Below are 26,410 nucleotides of genomic sequence, written 5' to 3' on the forward strand. Positions count from 1 at the left end.
GCCATTTTGTTTTCAAAAACTGAAACTGAAACAAAAACAAAAAACAAAAAAATCAATAGATTTTCTATACCTGCTGAGATCTCAATCTGGCAGCATCTATCTCTTCAACCATTTGTGTAAGGGTATCGCTTACTAATCTGTAGCGCTCATTGTCTACTGTCACCATCTTGTCAAGGCCTCCTCTGACTCTCCAAGGCACTAGTTCCAACAAAGCACTGCTCACTTCATTCAGGGAGTCCAGCACTGCCTTGTTTGTTCTGGCTTCTGATTGAAGTTCCTTAAAAAGAAAACACTAAGGATTAACACATAACAACTTAGAACATATCTAAATCTTAAAACAAAAATTTAATATTTGCTCCATTTTGGCCTCTTAAACATAACTCTGAAAGCATTTTATTATATCTGCTTACAAGGTAAAAAAACATCTGTTGATCTTGCCAGAAATCTTTAGAGCTAATAAGCCTCTCATGCTTTCTGCCTGTGCTGACTTCTATCATATGCAATGTTCTCAGTTATCTATGAAGACTATGGAACCATGCCGCTCTATGTTATGTAGAATAAGAAAGGGGCAGGGTTCCACAACCTATCCTGTTTCTGTTGTCCTGATACAGAATGGTGAATGAGTGTTATCATGTTAGGACTAGACATATGTAAATGGCCGAATCAAAAGATAAAAATAAAGACAAAAAAGTCTGAGAAAAGAAAACTATTGTAGGCACTTACCGTAATCTAAGGACTGGTAAGCTGCAATGTGTTCATTTTTTTTTTTTTTGGTTTGGTTTAGTTTTTTGTTTTGTTTTTTTGGGGGGAGGGGTGTAAACCTATAGCCAATGCACATTACAGAAAAAGTTTGTGTTTTAGCAAACATTTATATAAAATAAAATAATAAAAGTTGCTCTTCAATAAACATACATATTCAAAAATTTTGTTGTGCTATTTTACTTTTATGCCATGATTACAAGATCAGTCTGGATGGTTTCTCACCAGTCCAATTTAGTACACCACTGTACATGCTAGTGTGTTACCTTGTCTTGTGGTGGGCTGCACTGCAGGTGCATGGGTAAGGTGTTGTTACAACAATGGTATCTATGTTCCCATTGTATTCAACAGCATTTGTTTGAGATGTATCCACTTAAACACAACATCATTTTGTGTGTCTGTGAAAACTACTAAACAGCTAAACAGACTGTCCCATGTAATGTCTGATTAATATGAATAAAAAAAAAAAATCATATCTTTTATCAAATGCAACACATTCCGCCCTTGATTTTTTTTTCTCTTAGACTCCATACAGAAAATCAGGATGTGTTTGAGTGGATACTTCTCAAAAAAATGCTTTTGGATACAATGGGAAACCATTGTTGTCTTCAGTTGGACAGTTTCAGCAGTCTATTGTCTCTATAGCTTCAGTAAATAGGTAATGGCAAGTATGATACCAGAGTGCAATCTTGAGGTAGAATTTGAGAGTGCCTCTCTAATTCAGAACTACAGAGAAGTTTTGCTGTTGTTTGGTAACTATGGTAAGCAACCTGACATATGAAAGGGTTGTCAGGTATAGGCTGGACAGGACTCTATGAATGAATACCATAGAAGCAAGGTCTGTGCCAGACCATAAAAATATGCTTTCACCTGATTCTCTAGGAACTGCTTAAGGAGCCTGAGTCCTCGTTGTCAACGGAGATCACAAACACACAGTAACTGAAGTTAAGTAACTTTTAAGTATATTTCTACTGTTAGAGACCATAGTGTTTTTTGTCTAGGCATCTTGATTGTTATATCGGTCAGCATTGTATTGTATTCCTAATATTGTAAAAATGTTGTATGTACAGCATTTTTGTGTAGTAAAAGCACATTTATACACTGCAGAGGTCTAAGCTTCCTTAATTATACCGCAAAGTAATCTTGCTAGATGGACTCAAGCAAATGCATATCCTTGCCTTTCAACAGTTTCTTTCTCTGAGTTTACCCTTAGCCGCACAGCCCAGGGTACACTCCCGAAATGATTATGCACCAGGATTGCGCCAGGGATGTGCCTGACTCTGAACCAGGAAAGATACTGGGTGAAGATGAAAGCACTGGCTACATGGGGCACCATGGCTGTCCTATCGCTGGAGAAGGGCTTTTTTTTTTAAGTAAAAATGTCACAATGTGCAAATACACTCAGCATACTTGCACAATCTGGCAAAAGCTCTTTAGGGGTTTACCAAACCAAAGGGGAGAAAATAAGAGAAGTTTATGGTTAGGGTTTATATACACTTCCACTATAAAGTCCAAAAAGCAATGGCGTGTGCTAACCTATAGAAATTATCAGAAGCAAGCTTTCCTTAATTTACATAGGATAAAATATTAGGAATGCTATAAAATATTGTTGCACACCATTTGTGTAATATGCTACTAAACAGACCCAAATCTTTATGTAATTATCTTGTACCTTCTTTCTTTGTTGAATGGTTTTCAACTCCTCTGGTTTATGGCTCTGCAGATCATAGCTCTTCAGTTCTATTTCCACCTTGTCCAGCCACTGGCTCAGCTCTTCATGCGTTGAATGGAGCTGTGTTGCAAGGTTTAATGCTTCTTCTAAGACTTTGGAAACGTTTGTACTCAGGTTTGTAATTTCTGAATATCTTGATTTGATTCCATCTAGTTTTTCTTGTATAATGACCACTTCATCACCTAATCAAAATTGACATTAAAAGGTATTAGGAAACATTTACTTAAAGTTTTTCCTTTATTTGCACAGAAATTAGCATTTTCTCATATTAAATGCTAATGTTTTTATCCAATTCCATTGAGTTTTCTTTCCTGTGCGTGGCTGCTGTTATAATGCTTTAGCCAGTTCTTTATAAATGTTAATTTGGTTAACAGCTTTACTGCCCCTGTAAGTGGGGCAACAGCAACAGTAAGGGACTGAGTCAACAGGCTTTTATTCTCGTCAAAGTATGTGCAATGCAAAACCTGCCTGAGGGTCAACTGCAGGTCAAATACACCTGTTAATCAATTCTGAATAATATTAGAAGCATCTTAAATTGATGTCAAACTGATGCCATCAACGCAAGCCTACATGCTGTCAGCACTAATAGCTCACTGAGTCCTGTTTGTCAAAATAAAAATTTTGTAGGTTCAGTTTTTGTAGGCTGCTTATTACACATCAATATAGCTTAACCACATCCATACCGGCGCATAGTAATATGACGCCGGCAGGATGGCTTTACCGTTCCGGGCGGCCGTCATATGACGTCCGCCCGCTCTAGCTGCTACTGCGCGCCCCCGGGGGCGCGCAGCGCGGCGATCGGGGGTGAGGCTCGTCCCTCGGACATAGCCCATCCCTGATCAAGGTAAACAGCCAATAGAAATTGGCTGTTTACCATGTGATCGGCTGTGTCAGTCACAGCCGATCACATGAGCGGCTCCAGCACGAGCCGCTCGTTCTCTCTGCAATGCGCGCCCCCGGGGGCGCGCAGAGCAGCGATCGGGGACGAGGCTCGTCCCTCGGACAGAGTCGATCCCCGATCTAGGTAAAGAGCCAATGAAATTGGCTCTTTACCACGTGACCGGCTGTGTCCAATCACAGCCGGTCACAAATGTCAACAGAGAACACGGTAACTAGCTGTCACCGTGTTCTCCTCCTCACACACTGATCCTGTGTGAGGAAGAGAGTGTGGTAACAGCTAGTTACCAAATACAGTGCACCCCAAACACACTGATTGCCCCCCCCCCCCAATAAAGAGTACCTGTCACTAGCCCATCAAAGTACCCGAGTACCTGTCACCAGCCCATCAGATACTCTGATGACAGGTACTCGGGTACTCTGATGGGCTGGTGACAGGTACTTGGGTACTCTGATGACAGGTACTCGGGTACTCTGATGACAGGTACTCGGGTACTCTGATGGGCTGGTGACAGGTACTTGGGTACTCTGATGACAGGTACTCGGGTACTCTGATGACAGGTACTCGGGTACTCTGATGACAGGTACTCGGGTACTCTGATGACAGGTACTCGGGTACTCTGATGACAGATACTCGGGTACTCTGATGACAGGTACTCGGGTACTCTGATGACGGATACTCGGGTACTCTGATGACAGGTACTCGGGTACTCTGATGATTGGTACTCGGGTACTCTGATGACAGGTACGCGGGTACTCTGATGACAGGTACTCGGGTACTCTGATGACAGGTACTCGGGTACTCTGATGACGGATACTCGGGTACTCTGATGACAGGTACTCGGATACTTTGATTACCTGTCAACGGAGTACCCGTCATCAGAGTACCTGAGTACCTGTCACCTACCCATCAGAGTACCCGAGTACCTTCCACCTGCTCATCAGAGTACCTGACGCCTGAAGTACCGTAGTACTTGCCGCCTGCTCATCAGTACCCATCACTACTCATCAGTACTCATCAGTACCTATCACGTATCAGTACTGATCATCAGTACCCATCAGTACAGTATCACCTATCAGTATCAGTACTACTCATCAGTACCTATCACCTGCCTGTCACCTGCCCATCAGAGTACCCGAGTACCTGTCACCTGCCTATCGGAGTACCCGAGTACCTGCCACCTGCTCATCAGTACCAGAGTACCTGTCACCTGCCTGTCACCTGCCCAACAAAGTACCCGAGTACCTGTCACCCTTCATACAGCCACCATGTCCAAGTCCAAAAAGGTTGATATACATCCTCCGTTTAAACCTAAATACCGGTGTTATGGCAGCAGATAGCTGCCATAACCCTGGTATTTTTTTAAACGGTGGACGGTTGGCTTTCCGATAAGGGTGGTCCCAGCGGCGGATTCGCCGTGGGTTCACCCTTCCGGGATGGCGGAAGAGGTGCCCCCCCCCCTCCCGCCGCGTCCGGTCCTTTTCCTCGCTTACCGGACCCGCCGGCAGCGGGGAAAACGATCCGTTCCCGGATCCTCACAGACAGGATGTCGAGTGAGGGCAAGCTTGCCCTCACTTGACTCTATGGTCTTGGAGGACCGGAGCTACGGAAAATGTTGTTGCCTAGCAACCGGTTTAAATGTCCTTTTTTTTTTTTTTTTCATTTTATATAATAATTTTTTTTTTTTTTTTTTTTTTCTATCTTTTAGTGTACTTGTGAGATCTGAGGACTTTTTGACCCCAGATCTCACAAAAAGAGGTCCTGTCGTGCCTTTTTCTATTACTAGTAATGTTTACATTTCTTGTAATAGAAATAAAAAATGATCAATTTTTTTTTTTTTTTGTTAAACGGTGTAAAAATAAAAAATAATAAATAAAATAAATAGTAAAAAAAAAAAAGAAAAAAAAAAAAAATTAAAGCGCCCTGTCCCCGTTAGCTTGCGCGCAGAAGCGACGCATATGGAAACCCCGCCCACATATGTAAACGGTGTTCAAACCACACATGTGAGGTATCGCCGCGATCGTTAGAGCAAGGGGAATAATTTGAGCCCTAGACCTCCTCTGTAACTCAAAGATGGCAACCTGTAGAAATTTTTAAATTGTCGCCTATGGGGATTTTTAAGTACCAAAGTTTGTCGCCATTCCGTGAGCGTGCGCAATTTTGAAACATGACATGTTGGGTATCTATTTACTCGGCGTAACATTATCTTTCACATTATGGAAAAAAATTGGGCTAACTTTACTGGTTTCTTATTTTTTAATTAAAAAAAGTGATTTTTTTCCAAAAAAATTGCATTTGGAAGACCGCTGCGCAAATACGGTGTGATAAAAAAATATTGCAATAATCTCCACTTTAATCTCTAGGGTCTCTGCTAAAAAAAAATATATAATGTTTGGGGGTTCTAAGCAGTTTTCTAGCAAAACAACTGATTTTAGCTTGTAAACACCAAATGTCAAAAATAGGCCTAGGCAAGTGGCTAGGATGCATGATGATGCGCCTTGGATGTTAGGCCCCTCTATATGGCTAGGCTGTGAAAAAGTCTCACACGTGTGGTATTGCCATACTCAGGAGGAGTGGCAGAATGTATTTTGGGGTGTAATTTTTGCTGTGTACATGCTATGTGTTAGGAATATCCTATAAATTGACAACTTTGTGTAAAAAAAAAAAGTTTTTATTTTTTTCCCACATTTTCCAAAAACTTGTGGAAAAAAATGACATGTTCAAAGGACCCATAATGCCTCATAGAATATACGTTGGAGTGTTTGCTTTCCAAAATGGGGTCATTTTGTGGACTTTTCCATTGTATTGGTGCTCTAGGGCCTTGAAAAGTGTGATAGGTAGTAAGAAAGTTTTATGTGTATTTATGCTCCTAAAACGCCTTATGGTGCTACTTGGACGTTGAGTCTCTTTTTGTGGCCAGGCTGTGTAAAAGGCTCACACATGTGGTATCACCATACTCAGAAGGAGTAACAGAATGAATTTTGGGGTGTCATTTTTGCTGTGTACATGCTATGTGTTAGAAATAGTTTATAAATTGACAACGTTTTGGGAAAAAAAAAGAAAAAAAATTTTTTTTCTTCATTTTCCCAAGAATTGTGGGAAAAAATTATAACTTCAAAAAACTCACCATGCCTCTTACTAAATACCTTGGACTGTCTACTTTACAAAAAGGGGTCATTTGGGGGGTATTTGTACTGTCCTGACATTTCAGGGCCTCAAGAAAGGAGATAGGCCGTCAGTACATCTGGTGTGATCAATTTTCAGTAATTGGTACCATCGCTTCTAGACTCAATAACTTTCACACAGACTAAATAATATACACTAATTTGGGTTAATTTTACCAGAGATATGTAGCAGTATAAATTTTGGCCCAAATGTATGAAGAAAAATTAATTTTTTGCAAAATTGTATAATAGAAACTAAAAAAAAGTGTTTTTTTTTCAAAATTTTTGCTCTTTTTTTGCTTATATCACGAAGAAAAAAAAACCCAGTTGTGATCAAATACCACCAAAAGAAAGCTCTATTTGTGTGAAAAAAATGATAAAAATTTTGTTTGGTTACAGTGTAGCATGACTGAGCAATTGTCATTCAAAGTGTGAGAGTGCTGAAAGCTGAAAATTGGTCTGGGAAGGAAGGGGGTCTAACTGCTCTGTATGGAAGTGGTTAACATCTCACTTACCAGTTGTCTGTTTAAGCAGTTCCAATCCATTCTGTATGGCCTGGTCCACATTTCGCTTCCTGAGCACAATATCTTCCTGAAGGAGCTGTGAGAAAGCATTTAAAATGTGATCATATAAGTATGCTGGAATGAATGATGTCTACGCCTTAAGCCTCAGTTCACACAATAAACCGCATATTGGAATTATACTGCCTTCCTGTACAGTTCATATGCAATTCACAGCAGTGCAATTTAAGCCCATTCATTTTGAATGGGCTCAAATCACACCACATCACACTAAATTTGTGCAGGCACCAATTTTGAAAGTGCACTGCAACCGGATCACATGGTCATTTTGTACCATGTGATCCGATGCAGGCAAATGCACCACACATGGATTTGGGGTGACGTTAAGATTGCACTGACACCTGCTGCAGATCGCAAGGGCAGTTTGATTTGAATGCGTTGCAGGAGACACACAGCTTTCCCACAACGCATTCTAGTGTGAACCTAGGCTTAATGGAACTACAAGCAAAACCTTTTTTTGCAGATTTAGTTAGAGTGAGGAAGACCAGCACTTCTACGATTCCTGTTTCCCTGTTAAGAAGATTTTTTTCTCCCTTCCTGTTTGGTCACTGGGACAGGAAGTGAGGGGAAAACAAAGGCCGGCATAAATATACCTAATGGTACAGTGGGGAGAGTTTTAAATCCATATCAAGTTTTTATTGCAGTCCATTTTGCTGTTGGAGAATCCCCCATTATTTTCTGTTTGGTCATTGAGGCAAAGACAATATTGAAAAGCTCTAACCCTTTTCTGCTCTGTCCAAAACTAGAAAATATTATGGCTGGAGTACGCTTCAAGCACTTCAAGTACATCTGCAGTAACATTTGGAGGCACTTACAATATATCTTTAGTAAAATTTTAACTTGAATGCTGTAAAATAGAAGACATCCTGAACTAGCACCCAATAGCATACAAGTGAAAGATACCCATGTTTACACAGATAAACCAATAGAGGGGAGGCCCTATAGACACTAGTACATACTTAAACTGGTAGTAAACCTCAAGAAATGTTATATAGTGCAGTTTACCAATAATGAAACCTGGTGGCTGCATTCGTTTTCTTTTTTGCTCTATTGTCTGGCCAGTAACACACTTCCTGTCTAGAGTAGCTCAACTTAGGATGTAGGAGCAACAGGTACACTTTTGGACAGAAGCATTGTCAATCTGGGGAGAGGATGGTGTTAGATGCACTAGCAGATTTAGATGGACTTGACAAAAAAATTAACTCCTGCTAACACTTTTTAGCATTGGTTTCTTTTTTTTCCCCCTTGAAAGGTTTTACAAAAAAGTTTATGATGAATAAAAGCTAATTGTTGCCAGTGTTATATGGTGTATCTCACCCATCTAACTGTCACTTCTGGTGGATGGCTTGGTCTGCTAGAGAAAACTGAAAAATAAACAGACTTTATCGCAGTCCCCCTGCGTGAATTGGAAACATACTGGGTCCTATTTAAGTAGAAGATCAGAAGCTCTAAATATGAATATGCTTTCCACACGCATAAACAACTTTATTTACCACTTCCCCCTTAGATGGGCACCTAGAAAATACCTTCCGGGAAAACGTCCCTCCCCTTTTGACTAAGTTCAAACGTGATCTACATTCCTGGAATTAGATTTCCCACACTTAGTTCTGAAGAAATACCATCCTAAAAATAAATATCCTACTCTGTCTCTTAGATCTCCTGAAAAATCTCACAATACAGATCGCACCTGGAAGATAACCTTATGGCTCTACTCCTACAACTCAGCTCACTCTCTGTGAAACAACATAAATGTTCCTTACTTATTGAACTAATTAATGCATAAAGGGCCTGTATACCTTTAAATCAGGTATGTCCAACTTGCGGCCCGGGGGCAGTATGTGGCCCAGAACCACAGGCAATGCAGCCCACTGCCCCCTGACAATTCTTTTTTTTATTGCTTGGGAAGAAGGAAGTTGAGTCGGGGGGCACGGCCACAGCAGCTTCCAACTAACTGTAGGCAGAGGCTGCCTTGGAGGGGAGGGGAGGAGGGGGGCGAGCGTGGCCGGATTACAAACAGAGCGGGGATCTCCTGCTTACCCGGCGGCTGCTGTCATACAAAGCCCCGCCTCCTGGACCGGCTCCTATGATAGACAGCACATTGGTGACGTCTATCATAGGAGCTGGTCCAGGAGGCAGGACTTCATATGACAGCGTTCGCCGGGTAAGCAGGAGTTTCCCGCTCTGTGTAATTCTGCGGCTCTCCTCTCTCTTCATTGCAGTCTGCATTGGATGGGCACTCACCGATGAGGCTGCATTGGATGGGCTTGCACTGGTGAGGCTGCATTGGTTGGGCATGCACTGGTGAAGCTGCATTGGATGGGCACTGTTTAGGCTGCATTGGATGGGCACGCACTAGGCTGCAAGTGCCGTGCAATCTCCCGGCTGCGGGAGACTTAGGATGTCTGCAGTCAGAGACAGAGCCGCTGCTTCCTGTATAGTTCTGGCTCTGTCACAGCCGGAGTGATATGAAATGCACTCCGTCTGTGACAAGAGCCATACAGGAAGCAGCGGCTCTGCTCTCTACTGCAGTCACTGCATCCTCCAGCAGTACCCGCATGACCAGCATTACCTGCCTGCAGTAACCGCACCAACAGTACCCGCCAGCAGTACCCGCCAGCAGTCTGCAAAATAGGTAGAAAAGGTATGTGCATTAACGTGTGTAAATTGTTGCAATATGTTTTTTAATAACAAGTTGTGTTTTGTCATAATATGTCATGTCCTTGTTCATACATGTATGAATAAGGACATGACATTTTCTGGGTGCCTTTGTCACATGTGCCTTTGTCACATGTGCTAGGGGGTCAACTAGCCCCCAGCACATACGTAATTGTAAATATCCCAGCATGTGCAGTGTTTCTGACTCCTACCACCATCACCACTTCAAATCACTGAAGTGGTCATGGTGGTTAGAGTGTTCCTTTAATATCTCTCAGAAGAAGTAAACCTCTGTATACTGATTCCATTTCATTTCATTTCATCATCCTCTAGTTGTGTTAAATTAGTGCTGGGGACGGGGCGTGGCGGCACTGGATGGGCACGGCAGCGTTTTATTACTTATACCTTAACTATAGTATATATTTAATATGCGGCCCGAGAAAATTTCTCTACAGTCAATGTGGCCCAGAGAAGCCAAAAGGACACCCATGCTTTAAATAGAAGATAAGTAATCCTCCCACAGTGGGTTAGTGGTTATTGATGGAGGATGAGGATCTCATTCTCTCCCTTAGACATTAAGAGGCAAAAGAAAAGGAAACAAAAAATTTATACTGACAACAATTCAGATAATCTTCAGAATACAAGGAGGCCTTAGCAAATCATTTCAGTGAAAGTGAGACAAATACCACATCCTGATTCACTACCCACCTTTCTATACATCTCTTAAAAGTTGGGGTCCACTAATGTTCCCCGGTACACATAGAGCCATGTAACTTTCTTTCATATCCATATGAAAAACCCCACATGGGGCTTACAAGATAGAGGACCTCTGTTAGATTGTGTGTATTGTAGCCCATTGTTCCAGGCTGCAGTCTGCAGTCTGCTCACATACCTCTCAGTTTTTGTGCTAATTTCATGTGTTGTACAAAACATGTATTAATAAAATTAAAAATAATTTTTTATAAACATTTTTTCATTTGTATGATCAAACATAAAAGTGCCTAAAAAGTCCCAATATTCAGGGGAAACAATTTTGTATAATTCATGAGGGATGTGGCACAGGCAGAGTCTAACCACTAGTATTGTGGAATGTTGGAAAAAAAATTTGCACAACAGTGGCTTTGATGTGTACTATAAAGAATGAAAAAAACAAAAAAAAGACTAATTTACTGGCTGGCTCACCAGGTGAAAATAAAGGAAGAATAGGCTAAAAGAAGAAAACTAATGCAACCAAAGCTTCGAAGTATTGGTAAGCTTCAATATACTACATCTTTGTTTTTGGGTTTAATACCACTTTAGTCAGATGTTTAATTTTGCTACAGTAACCACCTTCAGATAAGATTGCAAAAACAAGACCTGGTCCTAAGTAATCTGTTTGTTGTACAATTGATATTCGTTTCCCTTTCATGGTAAAGAATCCTAATCTACCCAAATTTATTTTTTTTTTTTTTTTACATATGCCAGTCATTGTATAGCATCTCTTTCTTCTCAGCAAGCCTATTAAAATAGATTGTATATATGGTGCAAAAAAAGAGACATAATACAAAATAAATAAAAGTGTAAATAAAATGATGATGATAAACATAAAGAGAATGTATAACATAAATGAACAAACGTAAAATACCAGCAATTCAGTATGCTGCCTTGTGAGTACATCTGTACTGTAATCTTGAACTGACAGTTTGCTCAGCTTGTCAAGTACTTCAGTCAGCCAGTTCATCAGCTCAACTTCATCATCCCCAAATATCTGAGCATTGCAGTGTGCCTGCTGTAGAAGTTCACTTCTCCTGCTACTTCTCTCTTGGATCTCCATGTACCGTGTCTGTGAGATATCTAATTTTTCCTGAACCATCTCCTTCTCTTCTCTGGTACTCAGTGCCTTTAAAGACTTGCCAATGCTCAGAGATTGGTGCAATAGTGAATTGTGAGCTGTAATGTCGTCTTGAAGTGCCTAAATGAGGAGGGTGTATCCACCAAAAGAAAAAAAAAAGGAGGAAAATATGGCCAAATGAAATAAACACAAAATGATATAGATGGAACATAAAAATCAATCAGCACATTGTTAGTGAGAAAGGAAGAGATGAGCTTCATAGCTGACTTGTCAAAACAACTGGCACCTTCTGAGGTTAACATTCTTCAGGTGAAGTCTTTTAGTGAGAAAGTTTTCAAAGTGAAAAAGCAGAACAAAGTTAGTCCAGATGAAAGCACAAGCATGCAAAGCTACTTGAAGCACTAACTTTTTATTAGGCTAACATAAAGATATTTGTTAATCACACAATAAGACCTCATGCACACGAGCACTTTTGGACATGAGGTGTAAACTGGTGTAATTCAGCACCCAGGGTACACAGTAATAAATATCTGCAGAATCTGCTGCTTCAATAAATCTGCACATAGTAAGGCCATGTTGTCAGCGACCATGGTTGTATGGATGCATGCGCAGGTTTGCGCACATAGCTGCGTAAACCTGTGTACAGCCATTCATTACTATGGGCAGCAGAAAGCAGCAGCTGTGTATCCCTAGTGCAGGAATAGGCTAGAAAAATGATGTTACCTGCACAAAATATGTCCATGTGCATGAGGTCTGAAGGCCTGATTGATCACACTGCACCAGCACTTAAATTGTATGTTCACCTTTTCACAAAAAATGAAAATGTTTTTATTTTGTTTCAGGTGTTAATATAGTGGCATCAATTACGCAGCACTTTACATACATGTATTGTACATTCACATCAGTCCCTGCCCTCAGGGAGCTTACAATTTGAGATCTCTAACTCACATTCTAGAGCCAGTTTGGGAAAGAGCCAATAAACATACCAGTATGTCTTTGGTGTGTGGGAGAAAACCCACGCAGGCACTGGAAGAACATGCAAACTCCGGGCAGGTAGTGCTGTGGTTGGGATTTGAACTAACAACCCTAGTGCTGCCAGGTAGAAGTGCTGACCACTTAGCCACTGTGCTGCCCAAAATGAACTAACTCCAAATATACTGGGCACCCCTCTAGACTGCCACTTCACATAGCATCTGTGATGCCCCATGAGGCTCCTGTAGCAGTCTGTACACCACAATAAACAGCCCCCAAGTAAGTGTTCATCATAATGCTTGCAAAGGAAAGTGCTCATTAGTCGGCACAGTCACATGACCATGCGGACCAATGGGAAGCGCATCTGAGGCTTCGTCTTCTGGTATGGTGTCCCATAAGAAAGAAACAATTTGGTCAGTGCAGTTACATAGTTTCACTGAGCAATGAAGCTTGCCATTGCATGTGATATGATGGCTTATCAATCCAGTGCTGTGTATTGCAGCTACACTGGCGGCACGGGGCATTACAACCACTATGTACTGGGAATGCTGAAGAGGTGGATAGGATATTTGGAGTTAGTTCGCCTGTCCTGTTTTTGTGAAAAGATGAACTTACCCTTTAAAACAGGGGTCTCAAACTAGTGGCCCTTCAGCTGTTGCAGAACTACAATTCCTATGAGGCATTGCAAGGCAGTTACAAGCATGATTCCCGTAGGGCAAAGGCATGATGGGACTTGTAGTACCACAACAGCTGGAGGGCTGCCAGTTTGAGACCCCCGCTTTAAAGCATACTAAAGATGCCTATGAAAATATCTTATCAGATACAATAAGTACTGGAAATGCTACTTGAGCATTCCTTAAGTGCTGCGGGTCAATAAATCAGGGCCAAAGAGTAATTTACAAGTCAAAGCCTATGAAGATGCATGCTGAAATTACACTTTGTGTACCCATATGCCTCAAATCTACTGAATCAGAAACATGGTATCTGTCTAGGGAGCTCTAATGCAGGGTCTTTGATGCAATTCCAGTCTAGGCCAAACATTCACTGATTAGTCACTTACTCAGAGTCTTGATGACATACACACTTACATTGAAAAGAGAAGAGAATTGCAGTTTTAGTCCCATGTTCTTAGGGACACTGCTGGAACTGCTGCATCTCCTGTTGTGCACACCTACTTCATGGTTTCTGAAATGGCTATGTAACAATTATGTGGTGCCTCAGCTTTACAGGAGAAACACAGCTAGAGAAAGACATTTTTCAATATCTTTGTCCATCTCCTTTTTCATATAATGATGCTAAATTTACTTAATACACAAATGCAATCTCAGAACATGCTACCTAACACCGGATATAAACGAAGAAATACTTATTACATCTCTACAAGGGTACACAAGTGAACTTCACAGTGCATCAGAGTTTATTAATGTTTTTTAATAAATTAAAAAAAAATCTTTTAGCAATTCCAGTCTAAACTAATTGTGCAAAATTGTTATTTTATTTTATTATAATAATAATAATAATAATAAAAAAAGGTATTTTTTTTTTCTTGAAAGGTAGAAACTAAAAGCTAGTGCTTCAATATCAAGATTATAAAGAGAATCAAGAAGACTAAAACGTTTGGAATGCAGTCGTTCTTACTTTGTGCTGGGCAATCTGCTCCTGGAGTTTAGATGTCTGTGTACCAATGGGTTCTGCATTGGCAAGCTTCTTTTCTGTGTTGTTGAGCCACTCAGATAGAGGTTCCAATGTGTCATGGAACTGTTCAGCTACAATCAATATACCTTCCAGCTGACGATTCCTGTAGATGATAACATTAATGTATGATATTACATCATTATATCATTATAGCCATTATTTAAGATTTCTTTTTCTCTGTCTGCACTTTATAATTGTAGGTACCTCCCTCACATGATCATCTTTGTAGTGGGTTTGGCTGGTGGCAGCAGTCAGAATAAGACAAGAAAAAGACTGCCATACTTACCGTTGGCTTGGTGGAACTTTCACAAAAGCAACATAAGGCAAATTTACACTAACGTTTGTTAAATATTTATCCTAATTAACATGGTGGTCAAATGAATATGGAAAATAGCCTCAAAGCAAGCCACGCCTGACCCATAGTCCTATGGGCAGTGGTTGCAAACAGGAGTGACATTTCCACTCTGCAGAAAAAACCCTTAATGATAATTTAGAGAAATTATGAACAGAAAATTGATTTAAAATCTCAGTGGTTTATAGCTTTCTACCTTAAAGTGGTTGTAAACCCTCACATATACCCAGTGAAGTGACTGGCCTCAGGTAATACAGAGATGATTCAAATCCTTCTACAAAAGTTGCACCTGTTTATCTGCAGTCTTCTCTCCACATCCGTTCAAAGTGCTGAGAGTTAAAAAAAAAAAGGGGTGGGGGTGGGGCAGAGAGATGAAATAACACACTGCGGAGCTCAGTGAGGAGAGCTTTGAGAGCTGCCTGGAAAGAAGGGACACACCCCATTGACACAGCACACAGGAACAGAGTTGACAATCAGCTGGCGTGCTCTCCTGTCACCTTTTTTCTCTTGGTGTCAGGAAAACTTGTCAGAGGTGAATTATGCTTACAGCAGAGGAACAATGCAACTGACAGAAATGACGCTTAGTGCTCTTAACCATTTAAGAACCGCCCCACGTAGATATACAGCGGCAGGGCGGCCCTCCTGCCTGTACACTGGCTTATGCTCTGGGTCTGGGGCGCGTGCTGCCAGCGACTCACTACGGCTGTGATTGGACACAACGGGAACCAGTCAGCGGGTCCGGCGAACATCGATTGTTCGGAGAGGCAGAACGGCGGTCTGGCTATGTAAACAAGGCAGACTGCTGTTCTGTCACAGAGAAAGATGGAGATCTTGTGTTTCTGTTAAGCAGAAACACGGATCACTGTCTTCCCCCAGTTGGGCCACCCCCCACACACAGTTAGCAAGCACTCCTTAGCAGCACACTTAACCCTTTGATCACCCCTGATGTTAAACCCTTCCCTTCTAGTGTCATTAGTACAGTGACAGTGCATTTTTTTTAGCACTGATCACTATATTGGTGTCACTAGTCCGAAAAAGTGTCACTTAGTGTCAGATTTGTCTACAGCAATGTCGCAGTCTCGTTAAAAATCGCTGATCGCTGCCATTACTAGTAAAAAAAAAAATAAATAAATCCATAAATCTTTTCCATAGTTTGTCGACGCTATAACTTTTGCGCAAACCAATCAATATACACTTACTGGGAATTTTTTTTACAAAAAATATGTAGCAGAATACATATTGGCCTAAATCGATGAATAAATTATTGGGTATGTTGTATGTTTTATAGCATAAAAGTAAAAAATATTGTTTTGTTTTTTTTCGAAACTGTCAGTCTTTTTTGTTTATAGCGCGAAAAATGAAAACTGCAGACGTGATCAAATGCCACCAAAAGAAAGCTGTATTTGTGGGAAAAAAAGACATCAATTTTATTTGGATAGAGTGTCGCATAATTGTGCAATTGACAGTAAAAGTAAGGCAGTGCCGTAACGCAAAAAATGACCTGGTCATTAAGGGGGTAAAACCTTTTGGGGCTAAAGTGGTTAATTGAGACAAGTACACACCATAACGGAATATGCTTTGTTCATATTTTACATTTGAGGTTTACAACCACTCTAAAAATATATCTAAAGGCTCAACACACATGTTCCAATCTGACCATGCAATCTCAGTACAATGAATTTCAGATTTACCAAAACGATGTAATATGAGGGCCTACCTCAATTATTCCAACAACTTATATCCAACTGGACAGGTCCTAGCACAATCTACTTGTTGGCAGATCTAAAGGAAATTGCGTAGTCAGATTGTAATGCGAGCGGTCAGCTTTAGGTAATACCATATAGTCCTAAGCTGTAGTTACTAAACATTTTGCGTTTTTTATTAACATTCTAAGAAAGATATGATCAAGCAGTGCAGACATGGTGGTAAACTAAGTTGCATCCGGTAATGCTGTGCCCCATCTTCTCTATAAAGACAAATAATAAGGTTGTGTTGTAATTACATTGAGGGATTCTAATGACTTCACCGGAGCAGAGAGAAAAGCCAGAGCCACAACATGTAATTACATAGTTAAATAAACAGTTTTGGGCGGATTCAACATATTATTATTCTAGGAAAAGCATGCATTGGCTTAAGCTTCTCCATAGTTTCACTTCTGCACTTATGAACTCGTCTGCTGCTTCCTTCACTTTATTGTTATCATTACTTTGGCTCTCTATGCAATAATAGATTGAAATTTTTAACTGATGTATGTTGGAGTACAGCAGAAGTTCATAAACATTAATACACAGATATGAAAGTGGAATCACCATGACTTACTCTCAGATTAGTAAGGCTATAGAAAATATTACTTGGTGATCACTCTGAAATATTTAATAATATGAAATATGTGCTGTGTTTAAATATTATGTCAGTCAATGCTGGGTCATGAGGCAGCTCGGGAAAAGACTCGAAATATGCAAAAAGCTCTTTTTGCTCACCCAGAAAAAGTGAACAACAGACCCCAATAGTATATATGAGACAGCCTGGCTTCCTTCTCCGTGTGTCCGGTGCTGTAATCTCAGATAGCTTAAATAAAGATTAACCTTCTTTAATAGGAACCACTACAAAACACGAGCCCCATGTACTTAAATACAGTAAATAATTGTATCTTGAAGGAGCTTTTCAAAAACATAATAAAACACATGCATTTATTTTTTCTGTATTTGCATATTTTACAATAAAGTGGTTGTAAACTCCTACATATACCCAATGAAGTTACTAGCCACAGGTGATACACAGTAATGAAACACATCTCCCTACATGAGTTGTACCTGTTTATCTGTAGGTCTATCTCCTCTACAGCCATTTACAGTACACAGATGAAAGGCTATTTCTGAGCTTCCAGAAGGCAGGGGCTGGTTTGATGTCACACACTGCACAGCATAAAGCAGATTTGAGTGTAATCTGATACCTGAGTGGGTAGAATGGACAGACCTCCTCTACACAGTCTCCTAGGGAAACATGCACAGCTGAGGCTGTCAATCTCCTGCTACAGCTGGAGGGGGCTGGGGCCATCTCCTGGGATTGCCCAGTACTGGCATAGACTGTCTGACACAACTCATGCAGATAGCAAAGGAATTAGAGAGGAGCTAGAAACTAAACTCAGTGCGTTGGATAGAGGCAAGGAGGTACTTTAGAAGGGAATGCTTTGCTCATTTTCATTTCAGAGGTTTACAACCACTTTAACTATAATAGGTTTGGTCCATTTTATTTTGTTTTACTTTAGTACATTTTAAAACTGATGGTTTACACATACAGTAGACTGTCTTACAAATACACATAAAATTACAGGGTGCACAACCATGTTTTTTTACAATTACCCCCCCAGTGGCCGGACAGAGAAATAGGTAGGTGAGGGTATGTGCAGCTACAGAGGTTAGTAGTCTAGTCAACTCGCTGCTGCTGACATTCGAGTAAATACATTCTGGCAAGAGTGTTTATTCGCCCTCCTGGGTGGTGGATGCACGTGTTATGGCGACTCCTTAAGTGGATACTGGTAAACTTCTTTAACTGTTACTGGAATGAATTGCATCTTCAGCTACCCACTCCTGGACTGTCTTGACAGACAGTGGCTGTTTTTACCTAACTTGTGGACTTCTGCCCTTATTTTGGACTTTTTACACATTTTCTTTGCACATTGAACTTTATTACTTGTTAGATGGTGGCATTACCATCTATGTATATTCATTTGAGCACTCATTGTGTTTTATTTAGCGCTGCACTTGTTTACCCTTTGATTATATATGCATGGGCTTGCAATTTTTGTATAAATGTGTTTTGAGGGGGCAGCTGGATTTATTCAACTAAGAAGTCAAGGAGAGTCTAATAATTATTTTGTTGAAACCCAGTATGGTAATACTTTTCTTATTTGGGCCCTCAGATTTAAAGTGAAATATTGGTTAGAGAATTAAGTCCTGACAGAACATGTCAGGCTGGTCCCTTTTGCAGGCATAGCTATGTAAAATATTGAAAATAAGTGTCTATATTATTGATCGACCGATATCAGTTTTTTTTTGCCGATACCAATATTTTGGTCAATGCATATCGGTATCGCCCAATATTTTTGTACATTAAAAAAAAATATTATTTTTTTTTTACTTTACAGGTAATCTTTTGGAGGGATCTGGGGGTCTAACCCCTCCTCTGCACTTAAAAGCATTCAAAACGCCAAGTATGGCTATTTTGAATGCTGTCATTTTTTTCAATCTGGCACCAGACAGTACCCAGAAGTGATGTCACTCATGACATCACTTCCAGGTTTTTGCATGGAGACCCAATGGGGCTTTGATTGGGTCTTCGGCGGCCGTGCAGGCTCATTGTCCGGCTCTCCCGGTGGGCGGCGCGGAAGGAGGCGGGACAGAACAAGTCAGGCGGCGCGGAAGGAGGTCCTGACAGAACATGTCAGGCTGGCCCCCTTTGCAGGTATAGCTATGTAAAACATTAAAAATAAGTGTCTATATTATTGATCGACCGATATCAGTCTTTCTTTGCCGATACCAATATTTTGGTCAATGCATACGGTATCGGCCAATATTTTTGTATATTAAAAAAAAATATTATTTTTTTTTTGTACTTTACAGGTACTCTTTTGGAGGGATCTGGGGGTCTAAAAGACCCCAAACCCCTCCTCTGCACTTAAAAGCATTCAAAACGCCAAGTATAGCTATTTTGAATGCTGTCATTTTTTTTCAATCTGGCACCAGACAGTACCCAGAAGTGATGTCACTCATGACATCACTTCCGGGTTTTTGCAAGGAGACCCAATGCGGCTTTGATCGGGTCTTCGGCGCCGTGCAAGCTCGTTGTCCGGCTCTCCCGGTGGGCGGCTCGGAAGGAGGCGGGGGGGGGGGGGGGAGTCCCCTCCTGCTCCTTGTAATGACAGCCGAGCGGTTTCTCAGCCGCATCGGTAGTCATTACAAGACAGCCAACCGGGGTGATGCCAGCTACGGATGCTGGCACCGGGGTGATGCCTCTAGCTGCAGGCATCACTCCGGTACAAGCACTTTTACCAAAATATCGGCATTATCGGTCACCTTGGTGACCGATTCCGATATATCGGGGAAAGTGCATATCGGCCCCCGATATATATCGGCTTTGTCGATAATCGGTCGATCTGTAGTCTATATTGTTAAAAATCCAATAAAACACTGTCTCACTATGCTCTGCACATGCTCAGTGCCTAAAATCAGAGCCACTAGAGGCCAATCTGCTAAAAGTCTATAGATTTACTGCTGCCCAGGGGCTCTGGGTTTCAGCAAAATGGCAGCCTCCAGAAAGAAGAAATAGGAACAATGCTAGAGGCAATTTAACCACCTCCCACCCGGCCACTGTACATATACGGCCGGGTGGGAGTCTCGTCCTTCTGATCGGACGTTCCAGAACGTCCTTCAGAAGGAGCGAGATCTCGCCTGTGTCCCTCGGACACAGAGCAACAAGTTGCGGCAGGAGGGCCCTGTGATTGGCCCTCCTGATCACATGATGGCTGTGTCCAATCACAGCGGTCATGTAATGTAAATACAGCCATTGTAACGGCTTCGATCTCTTCTTCTCCTCACACAGATCCTGTCAGTAAGGAGAAGAAGATGATCTGTGCTGCAGCCAGGGGGGTCTGTGCTAGTAATCAGAACATTCATTACCAGTGCAGCCCTGGGGGGGGGGGGTGCCACTAGAGCCACCAGGGATGCCCACCCATGACCACCAGGGATGCCCACCATGGCCACCAGGGATGGCAATCAGGGCGGAGAGCCTGCCAGTGGTGCCCTGCCTATCAGTGCTGCCCACCAATGCCATCTATCAGTGCTGCCCACCAGTGCCCATTATTGCCATCTATCAGTGCCGCCCACCAGTGCCCATTATTGCCCACCAGTGCTGCCTATCAGTGCCCATCAGTGCCGCCCATCAGTGCCGATCAGAGCCGCCCATCAGTGCCGATCAGTGCCGCCGTTCAGTGCCCATCAGTGCCACCTATCAGTGCCCATCAGTGCCGACGATCAGTGCCCATCAGTGCCGGCGATCACTGCCCATCAGTGCCGCTTATCAGTGCCCATCAGTGCCGCCTATCAGTGCCCATAAGCGCTGCCTATCAGTGCCCACCAATGCTGCATATCAGTGCTACCTATCAGTGCCACATATCAGTGCCCATCAGTGCTGCATATCAGTACTACCTATCAGTGCCCATCAGTGCTGCATATCAGTGCCACCCCATCAGTGCCACCCCATCAGTGTCTCCTCATCAGTGTCTCCTCATCAGTGCCTGTCAGTGCGGCATCATCAGTGCAGGAAAAAACGTATCTATTTACAAAATTGTATAACCTAAACAAAAAAACTTTTTTTTTTTTCAAACTTTTCGGTCTTTTTTTATTTGTGCACCAAAGAAGAAAAAACCTTGCGGTGATCAAATACCACCAAAAGAAAGCTCTATTTGTGGGGAAAAAATGATACAAATTTGGTTTAGGTACAGTGTTGCATGACCGCGCAATTGTCATTCAAAATGCAACAGCGCTAAAAGGTGAAAATTGGTCTGGGAAGGAAGGGGATTTAAGTGCCCCGTATTGAGGTAGTTAGGGAATATACTAATTTTGGAAACGTAAATATTGATGTAGAATATATATATATTCCTTGCTACTGAACATTAAAACCCTTGGCCTAGAAATCATTGCGAGAAGATTGCTAGCTTGACAAGAAAATACATATTCTAATATTTCACATTTACCTGGCTTAAAAAAAACTATACAAAGTTCTGTTTGCTCTGTGGTGCATTAAAACACACCTGGACTGCGGTATGCTGTTTATGTGCATTGGAGTGTCAAAATGAATGGCTCTGCAATGTACCGCACCATGTATTGCATGAAGCGCATATTTTACCATGCAGTACTACAACTCACAAATGCGAATCTGCCCTAAGGGCAAGTTAAAAATGCAGTCCGAATGGCTTCCAGATGCTTTTCTGCATGCGTGTTTTTGACACGTTCATTTCCCCCCTCCTTTTTTTTCTAAACCTTAAATAAGGACGTGTGTTCCAGTGCATTATTGATGCGTTTTACAGCGTTCCAGTACAGTTCAGTGCAGCAAAAATGCAGCATATTCTTTTTTTACTGGAACACACTGGCCCTGCAAGCACTGGTGTGAACTATGCCATTGGAAACAATATAACCTACTTTCCATGCGTTTTTGATGCAGAAATAAACACACTGGACTGCATGTGGTGTGAACTGGCCCTTACATTACAAAGGATCCAGTAAGTAGAGCAAGAATCCAAACAGGTGACATTTGGATTGCAACAGGTTGTTGCTAAAGTCCCTAAAGCAGAATTCACATTTGTGCTTTGCAATGGCACACATTTCCAGAAGCACACAATACATGGTGCAATGTATTAGAGAGCCATTCATTCTGAATGACACACTCCACTCCCTCTCCTATTTTGTTTTCTCTTTTCCTTCTTCTTTCTCTCCAGTAAATGTGCAGGACATATCAATGGATTCACATGTGATCCTACATCTTAATCTTATGACCCAACATCTCAATACATATCTACAAAGTTTACTCTCTAATAATAGGTGTTGGAACTATATTGTGGTGCAGTAGAAATTAGACTATTCAATGTCTTGTGATAAACTCTTTTGGCCACCTCAAAATCAATCAAGAATATATGTATGTTTTAATCTTTTTTTTTTTTTGCATCATAGACTATAACTATGCATTATGTTACTGTAACTATGTGCTGCATAGGTTACAATAGTTAAATATATCAATTGTAAAATAAAAAGTGGTGCATTTCACTTTGTGCATTATGTTGCAGTGGCAATCCATTCAATTTGAATGGTCATACTGGATAGCATGGTAAGGGTCCTTTCACACGGTCCACATTCCGTTGCGGACCGAGCTCTGCTCAGCGGGGATCGATCCGCCGATCCCCGCTGAGCCGGCGGATGACAGCTCCGTCTCCACACTGTGTGTGGAGAGGGAGGTGTCAGAGCCCCGCTGCTCTCTATGGGGAATCGAGTGAGAGCGGACTGCCTGTCTGCTCTCATCCGATCCGATCCCCAGGACAGATGGAAAATAGGGTTTCCATCCGTCCGGATTTCATGGACAGGATCGGATGCGGATGGCAGCGGGTGTCAGCGGACATGTCTCCGCTAACATCCGCTGCCCCATAGAGCTGCATGGAGGATCCGATCAGATCCGCCTAAAAAACTGACAAGCGGATCTGATCGGACCGCCCCTGTGAAAGGACCCTAACGCTTGTGCAGTAACGCACTGCACATGTGTGCATCTGAATTTAAAGATAGAAGAAGCTAGAAAGTGATTCGGTCCTATGATATCTGTAGTATTCCTTGAGGGTGGACTGATTAGTTGATTTTTGGGGAAAATCTTAGGCTAGAACTGAGTAACTTATTTTAGTTAATTTCTAATAACAGTTGGCATAGTTCCCACAAACGTAGCAACATACCTCCCAACCTTTTAGAAAGGGAATGAGGGACACCTATCAGCAAAAGTATGTAGGCATAAGACACAACCCCTAAGGCTCGGTTCACATTTATGCGATGCGGGAAGGCTGCGAATTCGCAGCCTGTTCCCGCATCGCACACGCACCCCCGGCAGTTCACACTGCCATATGCGATACCTGGGGGTGTCAATGTAATCTTAACGACACCCCCAGTTTGATCGCATATCGCAGTGCGATCGTGCAGTTCGCACAGGATCGGATCGCACAAGTGTGAACCGCTGTGCGATCCGATCCTGATGCGGCTGCAAAAATGCCTCATGTGCGTGTTTGCTGCGGGTGCGATGCAAATTTAGCCATACAAACTGTATGGCTAAACTCGCACCGCAACAGCTGATCGCATGTAATGTCGGAGCAGTGCGCTCCGACATTACATGCGAACCCGGCACTCGCACAAATGTGAACCGGGGCTCAAGGAGAATTATATCATAAATGATAAGTTAAACCCACAAGTGCTTTTTCTTTTTTTTTTTTTTTACCACTACTATTACTTTATACCTGCTTTTAACATTTACCAATGCAGCAATTTAAAATTTGGATGAAAAGTTTAGCACTGGGAAATGCTTTTTGAAAAGATACATAGTGCATTTTATATACAACAATATAGATCAGACCAAAATGAGGGACGAATGAGGAAGAAAAAGGGACAGAGGGACTTTGTGCCAAATCAGGCACAGTTCCTCAAAATCAGGGACAGTTGGGAGCTATGTACCAAATGTCTCCACTGAACATGGAACATTTGGGACTCCAAAACCTTATGACAAAACTATTTTACCACTTTGTGAATACAGAAACATTCCAAGCAACACAACATTACATTGGGAGAATTTAGTCCCTTATGTAAAATAAAAGACTTGGGGTAAAATATACTTGTATACCAAATACCTATAACAAAAGTTGTCAGTAAAGTCTGCTAACACCAAAAGCATCAATCACACAGCAGACAGACAGTGCCATTAACAAAAATAGCTAAGAACAACCATGTATGTACTGTAGCAGACACCAGATGGGTTTAATCTGCAACCTAATCCTGGAGGTGTGCTTAACAAAGGAGTTTCAACACTCACTGTTTACACTGCCTGGTACATTTGACATTTCATTTACTCTTTATTAAAGTAACACTAGGAAAAGGAAGCACTAAACTGCATACATCAGAAAAAGAGTATCATAAAACTTGGGTCAAAGCAATAAGTTATATATAGTCACTTATATTAATATTTGTCATTGTAGATTTATGAAACAAAGAGCAAAATCACATTTAAGGACAATGTATATTATGCATTTCTATAGTGTATAATGGTATTATGTGCATAGTGCACAATGATATTACAACAGAACTTAGAACAGGTAGCTTTTTTTTTATTACTGATGTATAAAAAAGTTACATTTAGTGATGTTTATGGCAAATCTGGATCCCTGCTCTGTGCTGTAAAATTTATACTTCCATTCATGCCGGATATTGCTGTATCTCTGTCACGCTGCAACTCGCATACAAAGAATTCATAGTAGGGTTATTGGGTCCCCCCCCCCCCCTTGTCCATTCTCAAGACTCCTTTTATTCTGTTAACTATTCACAGAAAGCAAGGTGTTATGTGAATGGTCAAGGGGAGAGTGAAGTGGATACATGACACTCACTTCCCTGTATGAGAGCCACAGCTCTGGAAGACACAGCAGGCAAGAAGTACATTGATTGCTGTACTATCTGGAATGAATAAAATATGAAATTTACACCACAGAGCAGCTATTCAGGCATGCCATAAACCTCATTAGATGTAACTTTTTTTTGAATACACCAGAAATGACCAATACCTCTCTGCCTGGAGTTCTATTGTAAGCTGAAATATATTTTTTAGGATAGTATGTAGGTTCTGTGTGGAATGGAGTGTAACCCTGTGGATTTTACACAGGCTGTATTATCTGAAATGCCCAGTAGATGGCAGATGGACTCAGTATGCTGTTAATAAAACATTGAGCATTGATCACAGGACTTGGCCTTTTCAGTCACATGATTGTGGCATCATCACAGTGTGACCAGGAAGTGGTGCGTGAGGAGATGAGAACACTGAGGGAGATAGACACCAGCTCTGGATGACTTCTTATCCTTCTGCTCAGGTTTTATCACCTATTAATGTCCTGGGAGGACTTCCTGCACAGCTCTGAGGAAGGAGGTCATGGAAGACTTCTAGAAGTTACCACATGCTCAGCCAGAGAAAGGACATGCGACTAGCTGTGAAAGACTGCAGCACAGAGATAGAACCCTGCTGAGAGAACTTGCTTCACCCAAGACCACACCAGCTGAGAGAGGGGCCTGCTTTCAAAGACACACACTGAGTCCAGACGTCTGGTGAATCCAGTGAGAGGAGACTGCAGCGGACTGACCTGGTTAATTGCGTTGTGAGGGTAAGCCAAGCCTCTCCCTGTATCACCACAGGGCACCTGTCTCCTCACTCTCAGTAAAGACTCTGAGGTCCAGAGTGGACATTGCACAGCTCAGGCTGCTTCAGTGACCCTGCGGAGCAGAACTTATAAGGGCCCCAACTCTCCTATGTGCACCAACGGCCATTAGGGTGAAGATAAGGGGGTGGGACGCAGGTGTGCTAGTGGGTGGGTGAGGAAAATCCACATTGCATTGTTATCTGTATTACTCTATTGTATTTTCCCATGTATGTTGGTTCATTTGCTACTTACTATATAAAGTTAGTTCCAGTTAGGCTGTGTCAGTCTCATTGCACCAAGTATGTTCCCAGTGGGACCCCACATCCCTAACCCGGATGCCCCACTGGGTGGAGGCACTGCCGCAGACATGTACCCCAGCTCCCAGATAGCGGAGGCTCAGGATTCGCCTGTCAGGTATAGTGAGTTAACTAGGTTTAGGGACCCCAAAGACACTAGGGGGCGCCCTCAAAACCCCGTTACAGGAGGAAAGGGGGTATTGATATTGCTATAGGCTCTTCATGCCCCTTATTTCATTTCATCACATTAGTTATGTTAGAATGATTCCATTTGGAATGTGTTTCATCTATTCGGATTGTATATACAGATTTGTTTTGTCATCCCTGCTAGTCCAACTCACAAAGAGAAATAGACTGAGCTGACTGGGCAATAACAACTGCAGTCGCGTGCATCTCAAAATTAACGAACAGAACAAAATTCATTTTGAATTCATTTGTTATGTTATGATTTGGAGATTCTGGTGGATCCACCTCCATCCAGCCCAAACACATTA

At 41.8% G+C, this 26,410-nt stretch overlaps 1 protein-coding gene across 10 annotated transcripts in view; it reads right to left on the reverse strand.

The window, feature by feature from the left end:
* The window catches only part of DST (dystonin), a 783,726-nt gene that overhangs the window by 93,779 nt on the left and 663,537 nt on the right, over nt 1-26,410 (reverse strand). For 8 of the 10 annotated variants that reach the window (XM_082250079.1, XM_082250078.1, XM_082250081.1 and 5 more), the window contains 5 exons: nt 14,231-14,390; nt 11,414-11,740; nt 7,069-7,153; nt 2,432-2,673; nt 71-277 (listed from right to left, as the gene is read on the reverse strand). In XM_082250079.1, coding sequence (XP_082106205.1) covers nt 71-277; nt 2,432-2,673; nt 7,069-7,153; nt 11,414-11,740; nt 14,231-14,390 — 1,021 coding nt within the window. The remainder of the gene's footprint in view (nt 1-70; nt 278-2,431; nt 2,674-7,068; nt 7,154-11,413; nt 11,741-14,230; nt 14,391-26,410) is intronic. The other 2 variants (XM_082250077.1, XM_082250076.1) reach the window with 1 other exon arrangement.

This window comes from Pelophylax lessonae (genome assembly GCF_965119305.1).
Source record: "Pelophylax lessonae genome assembly, chromosome: 3".
In the NCBI taxonomy this organism is placed as follows: Eukaryota; Metazoa; Chordata; class Amphibia; order Anura; family Ranidae; genus Pelophylax; species Pelophylax lessonae.